This window comes from Idiotropiscis lumnitzeri, chromosome 5 (genome assembly GCF_059441095.1).
Source record: "Idiotropiscis lumnitzeri isolate Australia: NSW breed Sydney's pygmy pipehorse chromosome 5, RoL_Ilum_1.0, whole genome shotgun sequence".
NCBI classification, from domain to species: domain Eukaryota; kingdom Metazoa; phylum Chordata; class Actinopteri; order Syngnathiformes; family Syngnathidae; genus Idiotropiscis; species Idiotropiscis lumnitzeri.
The window spans coordinates 17,485,849-17,506,524 of record NC_142395.1 but is presented as its reverse complement, the minus strand read 5'-3'; the positions used below and the strand labels follow the sequence as shown (position 1 = coordinate 17,506,524).

Sequence of the window (20,676 nt, the reverse complement as noted above, 5' to 3'; positions counted from 1 at the left end):
GAAAATGTTTCAAGAAAGCTACGAGAAAAAATTACAATTTTTGATTGGACTTGTGTGTTCAGGGGAAGTCGCTTCAATCCGGTGTTGGACATGCTGGCGTCTTTCAAGAAGGGCCACATTGGCGGGGTCAAAGTTCACGTGGACAGACTGCAGGTTTGTGCAACTTCTGAAGCATTTGATGATGATAGCCGCTAAAACACATTTTTGTTGCCTGTTTTTTTTTCTTGATTAAAAGTTGTATATTTATGATGAGAAAAGGGCGTGGAGTGACAAGAAGATAATTTTACACTTCTGTGATAAAAGTCATAAAGTTATTGACAATATTTTTTCTCAATATAAATATGTTTTGTTTTATTTTGGTTTTGGTACAAGCCTAAAGTCGGCCATTTTTATGATAAAATATCAAATGTATAATTTTTAGATCAAAGATCATCATTTCTAAGAAAAAAGTTGTAACGTAGCCTAAAACCTCCGGGATTTAAGTTAATAGTTTTGCGGGAAAAATATTGTGACAATACCAAAAGTGGTTACACTGTATTAAGAGGATAAACTTGATTTTGAAATTGAGATTGATGATGACAATGTCAAGTGCGTGACTCCTAGACGCTGATTTCCGGCGCCGTGGTGGAGCAATTAGACTTCCTGCGTGTCAACGAGGCCGAGTAAGAAACATGACTCACACCGTACACTCGCGGGTCACCTGATTAGGTACACTACACCTTTGTTACATCTCCATTTCTTTTGGGTGGTCAACAAAACACAAAGGATCCCGGAGTTCAAGAGCTTCGAGGAGCTGGAACTTCCCAAACACTCCAAAGTGAAGCGGCAGACGAGTACGCCCAACGCCTCCGACTTGGAGCAGCAGCCCGAGATCAGCGTGGACGAGTGGTTGCACAAGCCCACCGACGAGGTCCTCCAGAAGTTCCACGTGAGTCCATTTTTGGAAGCACTTGTCATACAGGAGCAGAAAGATCTGCGCTCTTCCTCTCGCGTTTTGTAACCACTGCTCTGTATGTTGTTGTTGTCATTTTTATCAGACAGAGTTATATATGTTATGTTATATACAAGTAAATAGTTTGATATTTTTGAGGTGTAAGAAATTTTTGAGAATTAGTCAGATTTCTTTAGTAATAAAAAGTGATATTATAATTAAGAGCGGTTTTTTTTCAAATAGATAAATTTTATGAGCACATTCACTTTTTTTGAAAGGTAAAACTTTGGATTTTTAGAGAAAAAATTCATTTACTAAAATGAAGTTGGCTGTCACCGTGCTTGAGTATTTAACACATCCGCCTCACAGTACAGTGGTCCTTGCCCCCCCCTTTTTTTTTTCAAGACAGCATTTTTTTGAGGAAAAAATTGTGAACAAGGATTCCTCACTACTAAAATGATAAGCATGTTTTGCTGTAAATAAATTACAGTGTATGTTGGAGAAAGGTGTACTGAATATGTAAAAATAAAATGTATCCACACGCTGTGTTTATCAATAACAAAGGACTATAAGGTATGTTTCAGCCTCAAGCAGTATTAAAAGAGTGTCTCATTTAAAATAGTGGAACGAAATTACATACGGTATATATCTGTGTCACATTTTCTTCATCAGTTTTTACCTGTAACAATGTCAATCAAAGTTTCATACAAGTATGTTTGTTACGGCGTAATAGATTATATCGGATACCATGTCACAGTCCCTAATGAAGTGTCCTGTGAAAGTGGAAGCAAGCAAAAAGTTGAGAGCGACTTCGTCGCCGTCGTGCATGAAAATGCCTTGTTTATCTTCCCCATTTCATGCATATTCCTCATTTAATTCCCATGGAAATGAAGCGCCACGCGCTATTATCCATTATCGTCATGCGAGACACCGAGTCGCCTCGTTACAATTTCATGGCAGCTTTTCACGAGTGGCTAAAAATGTGCGGGGTTCTTTCTGTATTCTTGTATAAACAATATTAACTGCATCTTGCGTTTGTCATTATCTAGGATTGCGATTGTTTGGCCAGCCAGGCTCAACTCGCCGGAATCCTGCTGAGGAGGGAAGGATCGCATTTCGTCACCAAGGACGGTAAGATGGATTCAGCTTGTTGAATGCCACGATCGGAAATCATTTTTATTTTCATAAGGGGGCATTTATTCTTTCCTTTCAGTGGATGACGGCATGTTGTTGAATTTGCAGAGAACCTGATCGAAGAGCTGGAGAGGATCTACCGCCAAGCTGGCACCCGGAAACTTTGGTCTGATGTTTACATGCACACGCACACACAAAACGCACTTTCACACACCCGCACACGCACGTACACACATTTAACGGGTTGTTGTGTTTAACGACGCGCAGGCTGGCGGTGCGCGATGCCGCCGCCATCACCCAGAAGTTGGCCAGCTCTATCGCGCCTCACATTACCTCCATACTCGTGAAGGGCAAGCAGGTAACGGGTCACGCCAGAAAATGCGGAGTCTGCATGTTAGCCGTTAGCGGCTTGCTTACCGCCGTTTAACCGGCTAGGTTCAACGCAGCCGTTGAGATGAATTCGCCACGTTTGGAGTAAAAGTCATGCCTACTGTTTGTGAGTTTGGTCGGGCGAGTTTGCTCGCTTGCTAGTTAGCTTGCTTTCACCTCATTAACCATCACACAGCGGTTGGTTGTACACCTCAACAAGATTTTTTATTTAGTTATCTATTTTTTTGCTGTTTCATCTTGAGAGCAATCCATGGAGAGTTGGAAAAGCTGGCTGTCTCCACTGGGATGTCGTAGAAGTGTTAGTTGTCATTTTACAGCATAATCCCAAATACTGAAGGCCCCGGCGAGTGTTTGTAGACTTGAATCAACAAGGAGTGGCATTTCCAGAGCTGGGCACTTGACCCTCTTTTGCCGGTCAGTCCCCCGTCCTCTACCTTGGTACCCATCCAGCCTTGACCCACCGGCCTTACTCATAAAAATTGTCGCCCCCTCCCCCCTCCCCCTTGAACGCACACTGCTGTCTCATGTCTCTTCATACACAAACAGTTGATTGTGGCGCTTTTGTCGCGTTGTGAGGCAATTTTTGTTGTTTGCCCGTTTCGCGAGTAGGTTCATCGCACGCGAGGGCCGATTCGCGGGCCGTACTAAAATCCACCTCCGACCTTTGTTAATTGAACGCTTTTTTAAAATTTGTTACTCCCCCCACGCACCCCCCACGCCCTAAAAGTGGCCATCCGACTGGGCCGGAGGCTCGGACCATTCCGCTCCCGACTGCCCAGCTCAGAATATTTCCAAGTATTTTTCTCCTTTTGTGTGGAGAGTGCTAAGGTCTTAGTGTGTCATCTTCACTTTCATCTCATCCTTTTATTTGTTTATTTCATATCTCCTTAATTTCTCATTATTTCCTGTGTCCAAATCCTGTCTGATCATGTGTGCTTGACCTGTGTTCTTCCTTCGAGGGTCAGCTGTACTTCATATTCACTCACCCATCCATTTGATTAAATTCTAAATTGTACTGAGCTGACTTTCTCTAGACCGAACCAACTAGAAGTGTGCATCAATGTGTGAGCGTGTGTGCGCTTGTGTATCTGTGTGTGCGTAGTCTGACTGACAGCGACAACTTTACCCTGTATCCCGTTTGTATTAATTGGCTGAAGGCGTATTTGCAAACACAGCAGTGAGATGAGATTATGCCATAGAGAGAAGGGCAGAAGAAAGCCCCCAGGCTGTTTTTTTTTTTTCCTCTCTCTAGCCCCGCTTGGAAATGGTATCAGCGCTTTGGGTTCAATTTACTTTCTCATTTCCCTAACATTGGCTAGCAAGTGAAGCTTGAAATAGGTTGGCCAACAAAGTGTCGGCGGATTGACACCACATCATGCCTCATAAACGCCGTGGCTCTGTTGCTTTTTATTCATCTGTGCACTTTTTGTGTTCCCGTGCTGAATACCTACACACAAACTCGCACACGCATTCATCATTCATCCTGGTTTATTATTGAAATGATTTAATTTCTTCTGTGAGGATAGCTTTGCCGCCACGGTTGCCAGTGGCAACGTGTGCGGCATTTCTCCCTCAGAGGCAGGCAAGAGGAGACACTCTGATGATCAATTTAACAAATAAAATGAGTGAACATTAAAATATAGAGTATAAGTGATCTACATTACATACACAATGGAGAATAATTGGAGAAGGCTGACACTGTGTTATTCATTCGTTATGTTTTCAGCGAGGCTGGAAATTATGGTTTGCCATTTGTCTCGCAGTTGATTTTCAGATTTTCAGGAGGTAACTTAGTAGACTGGACAACATTTAGAAAATTGAAAAAGTCCTATATGTGTTAAAGTTGGCTTACCAGGGAGCACCACTCGACATAGTCCTATAAAAGTCACAAAACTGATTAGAATTCACTAATTATTTATCAGAAATTAACTTTCCAATTATTATTACATTTTTCACGTCATTAAATTTGTATTCGTTTTTTTTATTTTTTTTTAAATAAAGATGATAATTAGCTAAATACATTTGCCCTCATTTGTTTCCCCAAAAGGCGTTGACGCTAGAAAATGTAAATGTATCTAATTGTTTAAAATTGTATTTTAATTCATTTTAGTAAATTATATGATTGTTTTGTTGAATAATTAAATTTACATTTCATGAATTTTTTTTAATTATATCACAATGAATTGTATTTTATTAGTCTTATTTTAGGAAAAGTTATTCAGTTTAATTAAAAGTATTACATTTGATTTGAAAATATTCATTACAGTATATTTTATTCTTGTATTTTAGTTAAGTAAATGGTGTTTTAATTTATTAAATGTTATTTTTATTTTAAAAAAATAGGAACAACGTCAAATTAAATCAGATAGATTTTTTTTTACTACTTTTTTTTTTTACTTTGAATAAGAAAGAGAGCGTCACAGTTACTACCTTTGGTTTACGTATGTTTAGCCTCCGCCTTTTTTTATGGTGCTGCCTGTTGGTTTGTCGTGTGATGTTTGTTGGTTAGCTAACTTCAACATGAGAAATTGTTAGTATCTCACTTTTACGCTCCGCTAATGCAAGAGTGGGAGCCGTGTTGTTTGTCTGACGTCCAATGTCTTTTCGCCCACTAGGTCCGTTGTCCGTCTTGCCGCCAGTCTCTTAACTAAGCTGGTGGACAGCCTTGCTCCCAGTATTACTAGTGTTTTAGTGCATGGCAAGCAGGTAAGTGGACACACATGCAACAGGTTAACACTGGGGGGGGAAATGTGTTCAATCACGCAAATGAAGTCTGAATATTTATAAGAATATAGTAGAATTTTGTCACTTCAAATAAAAAATGTCCTAAATTCAAACCCTGCCATACATTTATCAATTCATTATAGATTTCGTAAATCCGTTATCGGTTGATGACGCATCCCAAGTGATTATTGCAGTTCATGTGCGTAAAACTGATCTAGTGCTGACAAAGTAGTTTGAAGTAAATGTGCCAAAAGACTTTTATTTTATTGGATTATTTTGTTTTTATTAAGATTTAAATGTAATTCTATATTGGTTCATTTTTTTAAACAGCATTTTAAATCTTTTCATCACGATTTGTTCATTTAAATTTTGTATTTTATGTATTTGAATGTCATTCAATTTTCAGTTTTTTATTCCCATCTTGTTTCGATTTAAGTTTTCGTTATTTATAAAATTTTTAATTCAGTATTTTTGTCTGATTCTGAAGTTTTTTTTCCCCCCACCAGTGTTGCCTTAATACCACAACAATGACTGATTCGATCTATGATTATCCCATTGTTCATTTTAATGTTCACTGAGAAAAAAATTAAAAGCAAAGTCACGTTGGAGCTCCTCGTGCAGCTTCCTCCTGCAGGAATGACTGGTCACCGCATGTGCACTCGCTATTCATCACGTCTCATGGCCGTGTACGTGCCCGCCAATCCACTCATGACCCCTTCGAGAGTGCTTGCGCCGTTGCCATCGTCTGGCGTCAAGTGTTTCTTGCAGATTAGCCTCCTCCTTTCGAAAGCCTCACTTATCTAGTCTAATTTTTCTTCTTTTTTTTTTCTTTTTTGTTTTTTTTGTACCTGTGTGAGCACTTTTACCCTTTCATTATGCTCAAGTAGTTCATGGTGTGCATCTGCATATAGATTGCCTCGACACAAGCTGCTTGCAAATTTGGGGATCTCTTCTCTTAGTTCTGATCAGTGCTCCACCAACTGAATTTCAATATTCTCTGTAAGAGAAAAACTCTCTTAAGACTCTCCTACTCGTACAAAATGTTAGTTGTATGACACAGGGGTCCAAAATTCTGCTGCCTTAGCACCAGCTACAACTCCAGTCTAAGGTTCACGATACCACATTTGTTATTCAATGTTCTCTATCAAGCAAAAGTTTCATATTTCAGAAAAATGACTTAAAACTCATTAACTGGCGAATTTCCGATTCACATCCACTTTCTGTAATTTCCGGACTATAAAACATGCCCGATTAAAAGCCACAATAGCTAAATTCAGCCATAAAAACTAATTTGTACATAGATTAGTCACGTCTGACTTAATAGCCAAGGGTTATTAAATGTTATTAAAATTAATCCACGTTATCAAATGGGATATTATCTATTTCATAAACACCGGGAGATGCTTTTTACGCCCCAAACAACGCCGAAAGCAGCTATAGTAGCAGCCATACCTTTCTCACACAAGGAACATTCACAGATGAGCTCGGACCAGCGTCGACCTTTATCCCTTTGCTCAAATTAAACACAACTTGTCGTGCTTATTTTGCCTCTCAATTGCTTCTTCACTCGGGCGCCCTTATCGCTTCTGTGTTTTTACCCATTTCGAGTCATGCTCTCTTAAACTCTCGAGCGCTCAGTTAAAGGGCCAGTTCATGCAAGAGTATGACGAGATTTAATTTTAGAAATGCAGTTAAAGTGTTGCCGCATTCATGCATGCAGATGGCACTCGGGATGGGGGGTGAATATGACCCTGAGCCGTCTCACCCACTGTCCCAATGTGAAGCGACAAACTGCTCCGGTAAAACAGAAGAGTACTGTAATGATCCATTAGTTAGAATGCAGGAATGAGAGACGGAAGGCATAAAAATACAAGAGGCAGGGAAATGATACGAAAACATGGGAGGCGACAAAGAAGGAGAGAAAGCTGACATAATGATATGTAGGCCACAAACCTGACTCTAAAGTTTTAAAAACAGGAATCAATTTCAAATAAAAATTCTCCAGTTGAGCGCATTGGCCCACCGGGATTCACAAAACTTGAGCGATAGTTAAAGCCCAAATTAGAGAAAAATATCTCATTGAGTTACAATAATTTGTTAACAGCTTGGTTCCCCAGTTCAAAAATGCCATCTGCGCACCTGAGTGCATCACTTTAATCTCTAATTCTGGTCAGTACTCAAGAAGGAGCATTTTGGATCAGCTGGAGAGTTTTTAGGGACTTGTGGTTAATGGGGAACATTAAAGAGCAAATGCAGTGCAGTGAAGCTAGCGCTGAAGAATTATGATCTCCTAGTTTGAGAGTTAGCACTTGGCCAGCTCTATTTTTAGACCAGCTGGAGAGTCTTTAGGGACTTGCTGTTAATGGAAAACATTGCAGAGTATAAATCTTTCAATGCAGCCACTCAAGTGCTGACTTTGATTTCTTCATCTAGTCCTAGTGAGTAAACGGGCATCAGTATTTTGAAGTGCGAATTTGATCAAAACTAACCATGATTGCTCTAAAGGGACAGTTTTGAGTTGCTGTCGATGAATTTGAAGGTTGAGGGTTTGCTCGCGACACTTGCACAATGTATGGAGAATGACGATGGCTGCATGTACGTGGCATGAACTAACTCCCCTGACCGTATATCTGGAGAACTTTTTAATTGTAGATGGCTCTTTTCCCAGGTGACCCTGGGTGTGTTTGGCCACGAGGAGGAGGTGATTTCCAACCCGCTGTCTCCCAGCGTTATCCAGGGCATCATCTACAGCAAGTGCTGCCCACTAGGGGGCGAGCGCGAGGCAGTCCTGCAGCAGGAGCTGGTCATCCACATTGGGTGGATCATCTCCAACAGCCCGGAGCTCTTTAGCGGCATGCTCAAGATCCGAGTTGGGTTGGTTCTATGATCTCTTCTCTTTGTTGTAGTCTGTACGAAAGAAGCAACAATCTACAAAAGCTAGAGAGTCTTTAGAGAAATCTTTTTCATGGTGAATAATGGAGTGGGAATGCTGTAGGATTATAATTGCTTCTCCTAGTTCAAGTCGGTGCTGAGGCAGTGATGTTTTTGACCAAATAGTCTTTCAAAGCATGCTGTCAGTAGAAAGTGGTCAACAATGACTTTTTTGAAAATATTTGAGCTACTTTTTCCCCCTCACAAGAACTGATGCCAGTTCATTTGAAGCAAAGCAAAATGTTTCGTGTCATGATGAGCTTGATGTCAGCGTGGTCCTCCATAATATCCTTCTTCATGTGTGCCGGTCACAGGTGGATTGTCCAGGCAATGAAACAGGAGCTGAGAATCCGGGCGGGAGACATGGCCCCCCAGGACATCTATCAGCTTTCTCCCAGCGATATCAAACAGCTCCTATTGGACGTGCTGCAGCCCCAGCACACGGGCAGGTGGGCCTCATCCGTGTCGTTTTCCTTATCTGAAGCCTTATTGTGTAATCCTCTCCACTTTTAATTATTTTTAACTTGTCCACAGCTATCTTCCACTATCTCCCGAAACGCTTGTGGGGATTTCATTAACATTTTTTTCTATTTATCTTATCTCATCGAATGCGCATCATGTCAAAAAGACAATTTCCTCAGTTCAGCCTGGTCTCATCTTCCCGCAGGTCCTGGCTCCACCGTCGCCAGATCGACGGCTCGCTGAACAGAACTCCTCTGGGCTTTTACGACCGGGTTTGGCAGATCCTGGAGAGGACCCCCATTGGGATTCTGGTCGGTGGGACACACCTACCGCAGGTACCTGCAGCAGAGATTCGATTGTGCTGCTATAAGGCATCTTAGTGGTGGCGTACTTGGACTAAAGCTTGATAACTTTTTCTACTTTCGTACAACTTTGTAGCAACCGACACTGTCTGACATGACCATGTACGAGATGAATTTCTCTTTGCTGGTCGAGGACACGCTGAAGAGCATCGTCCTGCCTGAATACCGACAGACCATCGTGGAGGTAAACAAATGCTTGTTTTTTTGTTGTTGGTGATGATGTCATCTATATTAATTCCATTTATTTCATTTTTCAAATCCCAACTATTTCCTACAGTGAGATAAATTACAAATATTTAAATATGAACATCTATACGTATGTAAGATCATTGTATTAAACATTTTGCTTTGTTTAAAAATTTCTAAATATTTGTGGTGGTCAAATTAAAGCATCAATCTCAATACAAAAGATTAAATCACGTTTTTGTCTGATTTTACATGTTTAAAAAATGTATCGACATGTTGATATGTATTCCCCTTTTCTATTAATATGAAATCATAGTTATTTTATTTTATAATGTCGAATAACATCAATGAAAATTATATTTGGAGCTTTCACAAAAATTACTGTAAATATCGAAATTCTATAATGTTTATACTTGGAAAAAATTACTGTATTGTGTATTTTAATTTATTTGTGGACAATGTTAATATCCACTTTGAAATGTTTCTAATTTCAATTCTAAACATGATTTTGTTAACTTCTTTTTGTTTAAGAATTGCAAATATTTACATCAGTCAAAAAATGGAAAATAAAAAAGTTAAATGATGAAACATGGAAAATAATTGTCTGGTAATTCCGATTCTGATATGAATTTATGAGAAAAATTAGATTAATTCCCATTCAACTATTTACTCAGATTATCTTAAAATGTGTTTAATTTTTGGTGAATTTAAATGTAACAAATATAAAATAAATGTATTATTAAAAAGTCATTAAAATAAAAAAATATATAATAAGCTGTTCATTAAGTGAGTTTAATTTTCTTTAAAAACAGAAAATACTGTGTCGAGTAAAAGTAATAAAAATGGATGTTAGTTCCCAATTTACTATTATCTGTCTCTGTGCAATCAGCTGCTCATGGTGGTGTCCATCGTGCTGGAGAGAAACCCGGAAGTGGACTTTGCTGACAAGGTGGACCTGGACACCCTAGTGAAAGAAGCCTTTGCCGACTTTCAAAAGGATCGCAGTCATACGGAAGGCGCCGGGAAACAGGTATGAATCCTTGTGCCTTGTTAAAAACTCACTAAACTCACCAAGTTCCTCCCTGACATCTTTCCAGAACGACATGCAGGCCTTCTACAACACGCCACCTGTGGGCCGGAGGGGCACCTCCAGCTACTTGACGAAAGCCGTCATGACGCTTTTGCTGCAGGGGGACGTCAAACCCTGCAAGGATGACCCATGTTCTGTTAGTTAGAATCCAAGAAACTGGTTTTTCGTCACTCGACTTGCTACTTTGCTTAAATCAGCACACGCACGTTAGTCATTTTGTTTTTTATCTTTAGAGCTGCTGATAATCTTGCGATTAAGGGCAGCTATATAATTTTTTAGTCCTTATACTCAACGCTCGGCAGACATCTCAGAAAGGCTACGGGCTGGTTAGCAAGACGAGCGGTGAACACATTTCTCTTTAATTGACATTTCGTGCTGCGATAAAGCAAGCTAAGATAGGCCTAGATACTTCTGCAGGAAGCTAAATGTTCAAACAACATATGTTTACAAAAACTGAAATTGATTTGCAGCCAGATTGGCAGCAATCGGACAACATCGCTTTTGATGGTCGCCTGGAAATAACCACAATCTCCCTAAAATGGCCTCTTCAAAGTAAAATAGCTGACATCTTGGATGTTTCACAGCATGTGTCCTCAATTTAAAAATGAGTGGTAAAATGGTCAAAATATAATACCGAAAAATATCCTCTTCAAACTAGAATGGCAGACTTCCTGTTCGTTTTGAATGAGATTTTCTTAAATATCGTGCGAGTGATTCGTTGTGACGACGCCTGACTAAAAGGGACTAAGCCGAAAGTCTAACAACAACGATACGTTTTTGTGGGTCTAATCATGATAGAAATGCCGACAAAATGTCATTTTGCTCGGCGAAGCAAACAGGCTTTGGGGACTTAATTATTAAATAGCAATGCAAAACGTTATTTGAGTTTCGGATTTTATGGTGAGACACCAACCTTTCATCACTGGGCTGCTTCCACATGCGATGATACCAACTAAAATATTTCGCAATTTAGCGTCGTCTTTCTAATGCATGTAATTTCAATTTGAAAAAAAAAAAATCCATCGGACAAACTCTATGGGTTCAGTTCATTTTCAAGGATGCCTGGAAATAGTTAAAACGGCCCTTGAATGACCGCTTCAATTTAAAATCAAAATTTAGTGTCATTCAACTGTTGAGTATTTGAAACTTTTTTGTAGGTCTCATCATGCCGGACAATTTGTATCATGCTAAGTAAAACTATATTTGCGGGCTGTATTTTCAACAAAATTCTCGGGGTCATTTTTATATCCAGTGTGGGTTCTTAAGATATTTTTGGCAGCAGCGAAATTGTCAGTCAACATCCAAACAACCATATCTCCTTTGTGATTTTACAGAGCAATGCTAGCTATTAGTCAGTGTCACGCTAATCTCTAGCAAGCTAAATCAAAGCCACGTCGTCATTAAAATGTCCTACTGGAAATGGTGCCTATGATTGTAAGAAGCATATTTTGCTGCTAATCCAGTGATGTTTAGAAATCACCCACTTTGAATGTGAACTGCCTCATTGTGTTTGCATACATGCTAAATGTTTCAAGTGTCATGCGTGCATGCACAGTTTCAGTTTTATTGCTGAATAGCTGTAATACAAGGAGGAGAAGTAAAGACTTATTTAAGTGTTATTATGTGTTTGTATGTGTTTGAAAAACCCAAGGTAACGGCAAAATAACCCTAAAATTGACGCTTCAATCAAGATAGCAAAATTCTAGTTTGTTTTATGAAACAATACTTTTACAATATAAAGATGGCTCCCAAATGTCATGTCATGTTGCCAAGTGAAACTGGCTTTGGAGCTGAGTTTCTCTCCCAAAACTCTAGTGTAATGTTTTTTTGTTTGTTTGGTTTTTTTTTTCAAATGGCTACCTAATACCAAAATGCCAGACTTACCGTGTCTTTTATGGCAATGTTTCTTCTAACTTTTTTTAGTCGACTCATGATTGACATGCCCATCAAAATCACGTTGCTAAGTTAAAATGGCTTCAGAAGCTGAATTTTCCAAAAATAATATAGAGTAGGTTTTATTTTAAAGAATGGCTAAATGACTCTAAAACAAAATGGCTTCCTGTGTCTTTTCAGGCATGGCTTCTTGAAGCCTTTTTTGACACGTCAAAATCCATTTTGCTAAGTTAAACTGGCTTTTATTGCTGAATTTTTGGGATTTTTTTTTTAAACTGTGACCAAATACACGAAAATGTCAGCTTCTCACCAAAATGGCTGACTTCCTGTGTCTTTTCTAGCAAAGGCTCTTGAGATTTTTCTCTGAGTCTACTCCTGATAGACATGTTTAAGCAATTAACCAAGTCATAAACAGAATTTAACCGCTGTTAATAATTAAAAGTACAAAACTCAACTCATCTCACATGAAGCAAACGTTTTGTTAAGCAGCTGCCACATGTTGGCAAGCAGAAAAGATTACACGAGCGCTGAAAGACAGTTAATTTGTTAAAAAATAAAATACAAACTTATTTAGTCAAACCAGGCCCCAAAATAAGATGTCGCCCGCGCTTCACATCCTGAAGGGAATTTTTAATCAGCGCTTTAATTGACTTTTCCTCTTGTCGCTAATGGGCTGTGCACCTTGAAACAAAGATAATGTTATTTTTAGGGGTGAAAACGCCTCCCGGCAAGCAGCAGGGATCCATAATATTGAACGCTGTTAAGACGCATAAAATAACCATCACTGGGTGAGTGCGATGTTGCGCTTTTTTGTCTGACGCGTGCCAAATACCAATTTAGCTTGCAACTTTCCCCTCCTTTCATAAGTATTGAAGGACATCCTATACAAGACGATTAAGATACATCATATCATCAAATCTGTTCAATGCGCTTCTCATGGAGTGATTAAAAAGTGGGTAAAATCAATGATGAAAAATTTGCTGAGCCAAATCCCAGTAGTTGGGTTGCAATCTGATTGTTGGATGGATAAACAGACGGAAATAATTCCACAAAAGAAATCAACAAGTGGCTACCAATAAGTTATCAGGGCCTCTTCCCAAAGACGTGAAAAGCCGTACTTTTCTCTGCGCACAGTACACTCACAGATCAAGTCGTCCATGGATGCTTTGTGTCTCCAGACACGTCGGTGCTGTAAACTCCACATCCGGTCCAAGGTGACACCCATGGATCAACATGTCATATTAAGCAGGGCCATATTTGAATCACGCCTGAATAGCGCTGCCGCCCGGGACAATATAAGCGGATCACTTAGCAACGCAGCTGTTTACTGCTTTCGAGTCGACCTTGCTCCAACTTTTTCTTCTCACATGACAATGACAAAGGAGGAACATTGTGTTGCCATGGTAACAACATATCCATCTGCTATTAATCATACATGTAATTAAGCAAGCGATTAGTGTTCCTACTGCATGTCCTTAAGGCAACGTGAAATAGAAGAAACAGTTATCTAGTGACGTCTACTGGCAAAGTTAGAAAGTGCAGCAAACCTGTGTTTTTTTGTTGTTTTTGCCTTTTAAACAAGGGTGTCCAAATCCAGTCCTGGAGGGCCACTATGCTGCCCGTTTCAGATGTTTAGCATAGTAAATAAAAGCAATTGCAGTTGCGATTATGTCCAAAACTAAATAAAAATATTATGTAATGCAGTTGTTTACCTGATACCACAATAACAACGATGTTACTTGAATACTTTGCTAAGACAAAGTAGAGAAATTTATTTTTTTTAGATAAAAAATGTTAATTAGCTTAACAATACTCAACAATATTATTTTACATTATATTTGATTTTTTCCTGACAAATATATATTTGAAAAAGTAACAATGCAGTTCTGTCCAAAATAAAATCAAAAGTCAAAAGTAAATCCAATAATAAATACATTTTATTACAATTGTCAGGCACTGAAAACCAAATCTACAATAACATAATTATATTGAATTAACACATCACTGAGACAAAAGCACATGAATCATGAAATCGGCAAAGACAGTTATAGTGGAGCTATGCGATGTACAAAATGGATAGGTAGTACATTTCAAGAATGTTTGCATCATATCTGGGGATGACAGTGATAATAATATAATGTATATATAGTTGGTAGTACATATATATATATATATATATATATATATATATATATGCATGTATTTTTTATGTTTATTTTATTTATTTTTTTATTTTATTTTATGTATTTATTTATTGTAGTACCACATCCAACCGCCAGATAGTAGTAGATAGCAACATTTGATGTCCCCGCGATCTGTTCAGGGTTTCTCCTAAATCTGGTGGAGATTGTGAGCCACCCTAACACGATACAATTTTATTTTCTGACAAAAACAATTTAGAGTCTTCATTACACCTGATGTAAATATCAAAGACCATTTGGAACTTTTAGTGTTTTTGTAAACATCAAAGACAATTTAGCCCTCAATGACCCTGATATTCATATTTCTGTAAATATCATAAACAATTTAACCTTTCAACACAGCTAATATCCGTAATTTTTTAATTTAATTTTTAAATGGCATCAGACACAATTTTGAATTTTCAATCAATTTGGAGTAATTCTTTTAATAAAGTCTAATGTGGATTTAGCATTCTTGTTTTCATTCAAAATAAAAAAAACAGACCATTTTGTCATAGTACAGGTTTTCATGAAAATGTAAAAAAAACTTTCAATGTTTTATTTGTTTTGGGAATATAGAAGACGATTTAACTTTCAACTAAGCAAACATTTGATGACAATTATGCCTTCAATGAACCTAACGTCCGACTTTTCCCAAACATCAAAGACACTATAATTCATTGTCTTCATTTTCATGACTTTTCCCTGATCTTCTTCCAGATTTTGCCCACTGAGGAAGTCTGAATCACCAACCGCATTCCCTCAAAAACAAAATGATGCTTTCCTCAGATATCAACGCATGCTAAACGTTTGTCCCGATCTTGCGTCCCGCATACCAGACGATGCGGTATCGCAGGGTGGACTCCATGATGAAAATTGCATGGTTTTGATGTTTTGGCAGGGCCCGTGTGGCTGGATGTCAGCGGGAGTAAAAAAAAAAAAAAAAAAAATGAAACATGTCGTAAACAATCACTAACCGTGACCTGATTCGAAGTAATTGTTTCCGAAATGTTTTCAGGATTCTCAGTAATTAACACGAGCATCTTGATTGTCTATTTCATGAGATAGCTGCATAAAGTGCATTTGAGAACTGGCGTAGAGAGTAAATACTTGACTGGGGGAAAGCAGTTAGCTCAAATGAAGTGAGACACTGACAGACCTGAGGAGAGGAGACAAAAATGCAAGTAGATGTGATAAGCCAAAAGTAGAGGTGGCGAAGGCCAAACAAGAGGCATATATGAGCATGATGACATGTATGCCGGGATAGAAATATCTATACAGGTTGACCAGCGAGCGATAGAGATGAAAAGTATGCACAGCAGGTTAGGATGATCAAGGATCGAGATGGAAATATGTTGAAACGTGCCAGTTGTGTGCTGCATAAGTGGAAATAGTACTTTGACTTGTTGAAAACGAGTGAGAGGAATGATTTGAAGAAGCCATTTTGATGGACCACAATGTAGCGGTGATTAGTAAGAGGAATATTAGAAAGACACTAAAAAGCATAAAAATGGGAACGGTTGTTGCTCCCAATAACGTATTCTGTAAGCATCCAGAAGTTGTTCAATAGAATTCTAGAGCGTGAGAAGACGACGGCAGAAAGGAGGAAAAGTGCGCTAGTCCCCGTTTTTAAGAACAAAGGCGATGTGCAGAGTTGTGGGAACAATGGATGAATCAAGTTGATGAGTCACACAATGAAGTCATGGGAAAGAGTAGAAGAGACTAGACTCGGGGCAGAAGTGAGTATTTGTGAGCAGTGGTATGGTTTCATCATGCCCAGGAAGACTACCACCGATGCTTTATTTGCCTTGAGGACGTCGATGGAGAAGGTTATAGAAGGAGTTGCATTGTGTCTTAGTAGATCAAGAGAACACCTATGACAAGGTACCCTGAGAGGAACTGTGGTTCTGCAAGTCTGCAGTGGCAGAGAAGTATGTTGGAGTAATAATGGGCATGTACAAGGGTAGCGGAACAGTGGTGAGGTGTGCAGATGGTTTGATGTTTTTGGGGATAAATAGAGGGAGCAGACTTGGATGCTTTGGGCACATCCGTAAGAGCGGGAGGGAGTATTTTGGTAGAAGAGTGATGAGGATGGAGCTGCCAGGCAAGAGAGCAAAAAGGAAGTGAGGAAGACATGAAGGCATTTGGTGGCAGAGAGGAGGATGCAGAAGATGAGCTTAAATGCAAAGTGCTGACTCGTAATGGAACAAGCTGAAATGGAAAGAAGAATTGAACATATTATTAAAGTACTTTGATGATAATTTTTTTTATGCTCTTTCAAGTTATACTTAGTTTTGAATATTGGTCGTTGAATTGTTGAATGAGTTAATTTTTTTAATTCAATTAATCGTGTTTAAAAATTGTGATTTTAATTTGAACAAAAGAATCACAATTATTATCGTTTTCCATAAGCGTCCAACCTAAACTTCCGAACAATTCAATCACTTCAAACTTCAACTTATTCACTGTCAATGACGCGTTTAGTTGTCAATTCCGTTTTCAACTGGTGTGCGTGGGAGAAGATCTGACGCAACTCCACAGTAAATTTTAAGCTTGTAAACAATTTTATTGATGCACAGCCGCCAGTAGATGTCAGTGATTCACCATTTTAGAGTTTGTGAGTGCACTGACTGAAATGGCTGCATTTTGACAAACCTACCTTTGTTCGACTGTCGATTAGAATCAACCCTTTTTTAAGTTACAGGCTGCGAATGAACAAATGTCTTCAGAAACATCAAAGACAATTAAGAGTCCTTAATCAACCCAACCTGGGCTACAAGTTTCAACAACTTAAAATGAAATATGACATGTTTTAGTAGCAATCGACATTGGTCGTAACACCGAACCCTTTTTTGTCATCGTGCATCAAGGTGATGTCACGTCTCCGGCTGTGAGAGAGTCTTCGCGAACCGCTGAGCCAACCAGTCACTGCCCCTCAGCTGGGCCACAGAATGTTCGCTCATTCACTCCAATCAGGGCGGAAAATTGCGACACAAGAGCCCCACTGCCCCACCCCACGTACACCCAGGAGTTCCCCACCAACCCCTTTAGCGCCCCCACTTCGCACTCCCTCGCACTCTGCTGCCCGGATGACTAGCTTCCTGTGGGCCCGGCGGCGCTTGAAAGTGGTCGGTGGCATCAGACGAAACAAGTCAGGCCTCCATTGTTGGCTTTGAAGCAGCCCGCGTGGAGGGGAGGGGGGTGGTCTTTGATGAGCTCATGTGCAATGCTCTGGCTGTCATTATTTAGCGCCGCCAGTGTTTGGTTGCGCTGACATGCAGACCTTTTGTGGCCATGAGAACGCGTGCAAAAAAAAAAAAAAAAATGCGGTGCCGCCGTCACACACCATTAACATCTTGTTGACAAGTCAAAGGCCGCCATTGTTATTCATAACGTACAGATCACAATCGTCGTTGCCAAAACATCGCAACGCGACCGTGACAAGTCTCTGATGAAGGCTACTTTGCATTGTCATTCCCCAAAATAAGATGAAACGCGCGTTTCTCCACGATTTGTATCAGACTGTCTTTGATGTTTACTAAAAACAATTGTTAGGTTCATTGAAGACTAAATTGCGTTTGATATTTACTGAACCATGAACGTTAGGTTCAAAACACAATACATTAGATTCACTGGTCTTAATTGTCTTTGATATCATTAAGACCGAATTAAATGTAAAAATGTGTTTTATAAACATCCAACACTATTTATTCTTCAGAGAACCGTTTTCACAAAAATGAAAAGTCATCAAAGACGACTTCGTCTATCCTGAAACTAACATAAACGTTTTAGCCAACATCAAAGACAACTTAGTCTTTCAATAACAGCCCAAGGGACATTTTGAATATCAGAGAAAGAGAGAAGAAATTTCAATCCTCAACAAGCCTAATGTCAGACAATTTTTAATGAACATCAAAGACAAAGTATGCTCTCGTTAAGGAGCATTGTGGTTGTCTCCCAACGTTCATTTCTAGTGGGCCAACAAGTAAAAACCAAAAAAAACTGTATGGCTGATTGTGAATTATGACGCTGCAAGAGACAGTTTGGCTTTGTTTTAAAACAATCAACCTCTGCGTTGAAAACCGCGTAATATACAAACCACCTCCTGTCTTAGATACACACAACGCTTTTATATTCAAGGCCCAAATTACACGTGAAGTGCTTTCATGCCCACTGACGTTACACCACGTCCACATTCATGCCTCAATGACGACAATGGCCTGGGAAGATGTCCATGTTGTTGAACCAGGAAGTAGTTCAGCAAATGGACAAAAAACAATTACTTTCATCATTTACTTGTTTTACTTTTTGTCAGTTGTGTCAGAATGGAACCCCACAAGTGAAACTGATATGATTCCTTTCATATTAGGCCCCTCCTCCATAAACCAGGAAGTAGTCACATGCATAAAAACCCAACTCTTTTTTTTGTTCCTCTCTAGTCCAAAGTTCAACATTTAGCCGACCAGTAGGTAAATATTGACGCCCAAAAGGTCCCCAAAGAGTGTAAAACCTTCATTTGTTCTGTTTATTCCTCCGCTCATGTTTGACTTTGCTTGAGTACAAACTTTCGTTATTGGCCATGAGCTTCAGCGCATTTGGTTGTATGTTGCTGCAATCTCCTGCTCTGTTAGGACAATGAGCATTTGTGTCCACTGACCTCTCTCGTTCATTGCTTTCTCTCTCTGTTGTGTGGAGAAGAAAGTCAACATGGGTCACAATGATCTGTCCTTGGAGGAGGAGAACCGATCGGTTTGCCCATTGCTCATTCATGAAGGCGTTGGACGGTGTTCTGTTTTTGTCGCCAGGCATTCAGTCTTTTGGGGGTTAGGAACACAGTCATTTGACTTGAAGGTGACATTTCATGATTGTCCTAAATAAGAGCAAAGATGGTAGACATCTTGCCTCTTTGAATATTTAGCTCCCGGTTTCACATTACTCCATGCTGTCCAATCAATTATCCAACCAATCATGGTTGACCAACTTGGCAACTTTGTTGCCCAAAATAGCAACTTTCCCAACCCGTGTGGGGACTAGCAATAAAACTGATGACTTTTTGCGGTATAATTGAGAATTTTGGTGAATCAAAGGTAGATGTTCACTCTTTCTGAATTTAGAGATGGGAATTGATGAGAATTCAGCAAATCAGATCCCGTTATGAATACCTCTTGTTGATCTGATTCCTTATCAAGTCTCTTGTTGAACCTCAACAGTTGAGGGTTGAAATAATACAAATTCAACATAATATTAATCAGAATGCCATGTTGAGACTTGTGAAGACACATATTATTGAAAATAATTTTAGGGGGTTGCTTTCCGTTTTAAATTAAGCACTGAAACTAAAAACAACCATTTTGGCAATTGTATGAAATGTTAAATCAATGTTAGAGTTGAAAAATAAAATCAAGTTTTTTGGTTGCTGACCCCTCATCAAGACCTTCACACAAATCAATGTTACATTAAATTTATGGGTTTTTTTTGTTGTTGTTTTTTGTTTTGTTTTGGGCAATAGCTAAGCACCCACCTAACAAAGTTTTCAAATAACCATGAAATTAACAAATAAATTACAACAAACTCAGAATGCAAAGATGTGCACAAACAAACGAACAATTATGCAGACCCCCACCCAAAATCTACGGTACTATGAGAAAGTTTTGTTCTTGCGTAATACTGCTTGATTTTATTTTGATATTGATCGTAGGAATACCAGGTGAGGCATTGATCAATCTAGGAATGGTGACATCAAATAACTCTTGGTGAATCCTGACTAGACTTTTTCCATTGTTCCTAACACAACATTTTGAATGTTCTATTCTCACGCCATCTCGTGATCTTGGCATCATTTAATACAAAAATAAATATCTTTTTCATTCTTTCGGCTTGCCCTCCGCTTCACGGTGCATTTCCCAAAACAAGTGATGCGTATTTATATTTAAATATATATATACGCATCAAAGTATGGCCCTTCCCTTCCAGAGGAGCCACAAATGAAGAGGATGAGATTATCCACGAGAAGATACGTTCTAAAAACGGCCTCACCCCCGTCGCGGCCTGATGAACCTGCTGGCTGCTGCGTGTATTTTTACACGACATGTTTATCCTCCATCCTGTAATTTGGCCTCGTCTGTCCGTCTCTCTGCCCGTCTGTCTGAAGGAAAGAAAAAAGAGCAAGAGAGCATGTGGCTGCCGACCACCGCGACGGGGATTCTGAGAGCCCCGACTGTGCGAGGCTTCTCGAGCGAGATGTCGGAATTATTGCTGGATCTTCTCCAAACTTTCTCCCCCTTGTCCCAGCAAGAAGTAACGTTCTGAGAATAATGTTGGATTTTTCCAAGAAAAAAAAAAGTTGGAATCTTACGAGAATAAAGTTAGATTTTTTTTTTAAGGTCATAATAG

The 20,676-nt window shown here is 39.3% G+C and overlaps 1 protein-coding gene across 3 annotated transcripts in view; it reads left to right on the top strand.

Moving 5' to 3' along the window:
- The window catches only part of phkb (phosphorylase kinase, beta), a 57,513-nt gene extending 45,684 nt beyond the window's left edge, over window positions 1–11,829 (top strand). For 2 of the 3 annotated variants that reach the window (XM_088296058.1, XM_088296056.1), the window contains 12 exons: window positions 63–153; window positions 604–662; window positions 766–928; window positions 1,981–2,062; window positions 2,174–2,231; window positions 5,071–5,161; window positions 7,848–8,053; window positions 8,425–8,559; window positions 8,778–8,907; window positions 9,011–9,118; window positions 10,010–10,150; window positions 10,218–11,829. In XM_088296058.1, the coding sequence (XP_088152184.1) occupies window positions 63–153; window positions 604–662; window positions 766–928; window positions 1,981–2,062; window positions 2,174–2,231; window positions 5,071–5,161; window positions 7,848–8,053; window positions 8,425–8,559; window positions 8,778–8,907; window positions 9,011–9,118; window positions 10,010–10,150; window positions 10,218–10,355 (1,402 nt within the window). In that variant the 3' untranslated portion in view covers window positions 10,356–11,829. Of the gene's footprint in view, window positions 1–62; window positions 154–603; window positions 663–765; window positions 929–1,980; window positions 2,063–2,173; window positions 2,232–2,332; window positions 2,424–5,070; window positions 5,162–7,847; window positions 8,054–8,424; window positions 8,560–8,777; window positions 8,908–9,010; window positions 9,119–10,009; window positions 10,151–10,217 lie in introns of all 3 variants that reach the window. The other variant, XM_088296057.1, reaches the window with a different exon arrangement.
- Window positions 11,830–20,676: the final 8,847 nt, after the last annotated feature.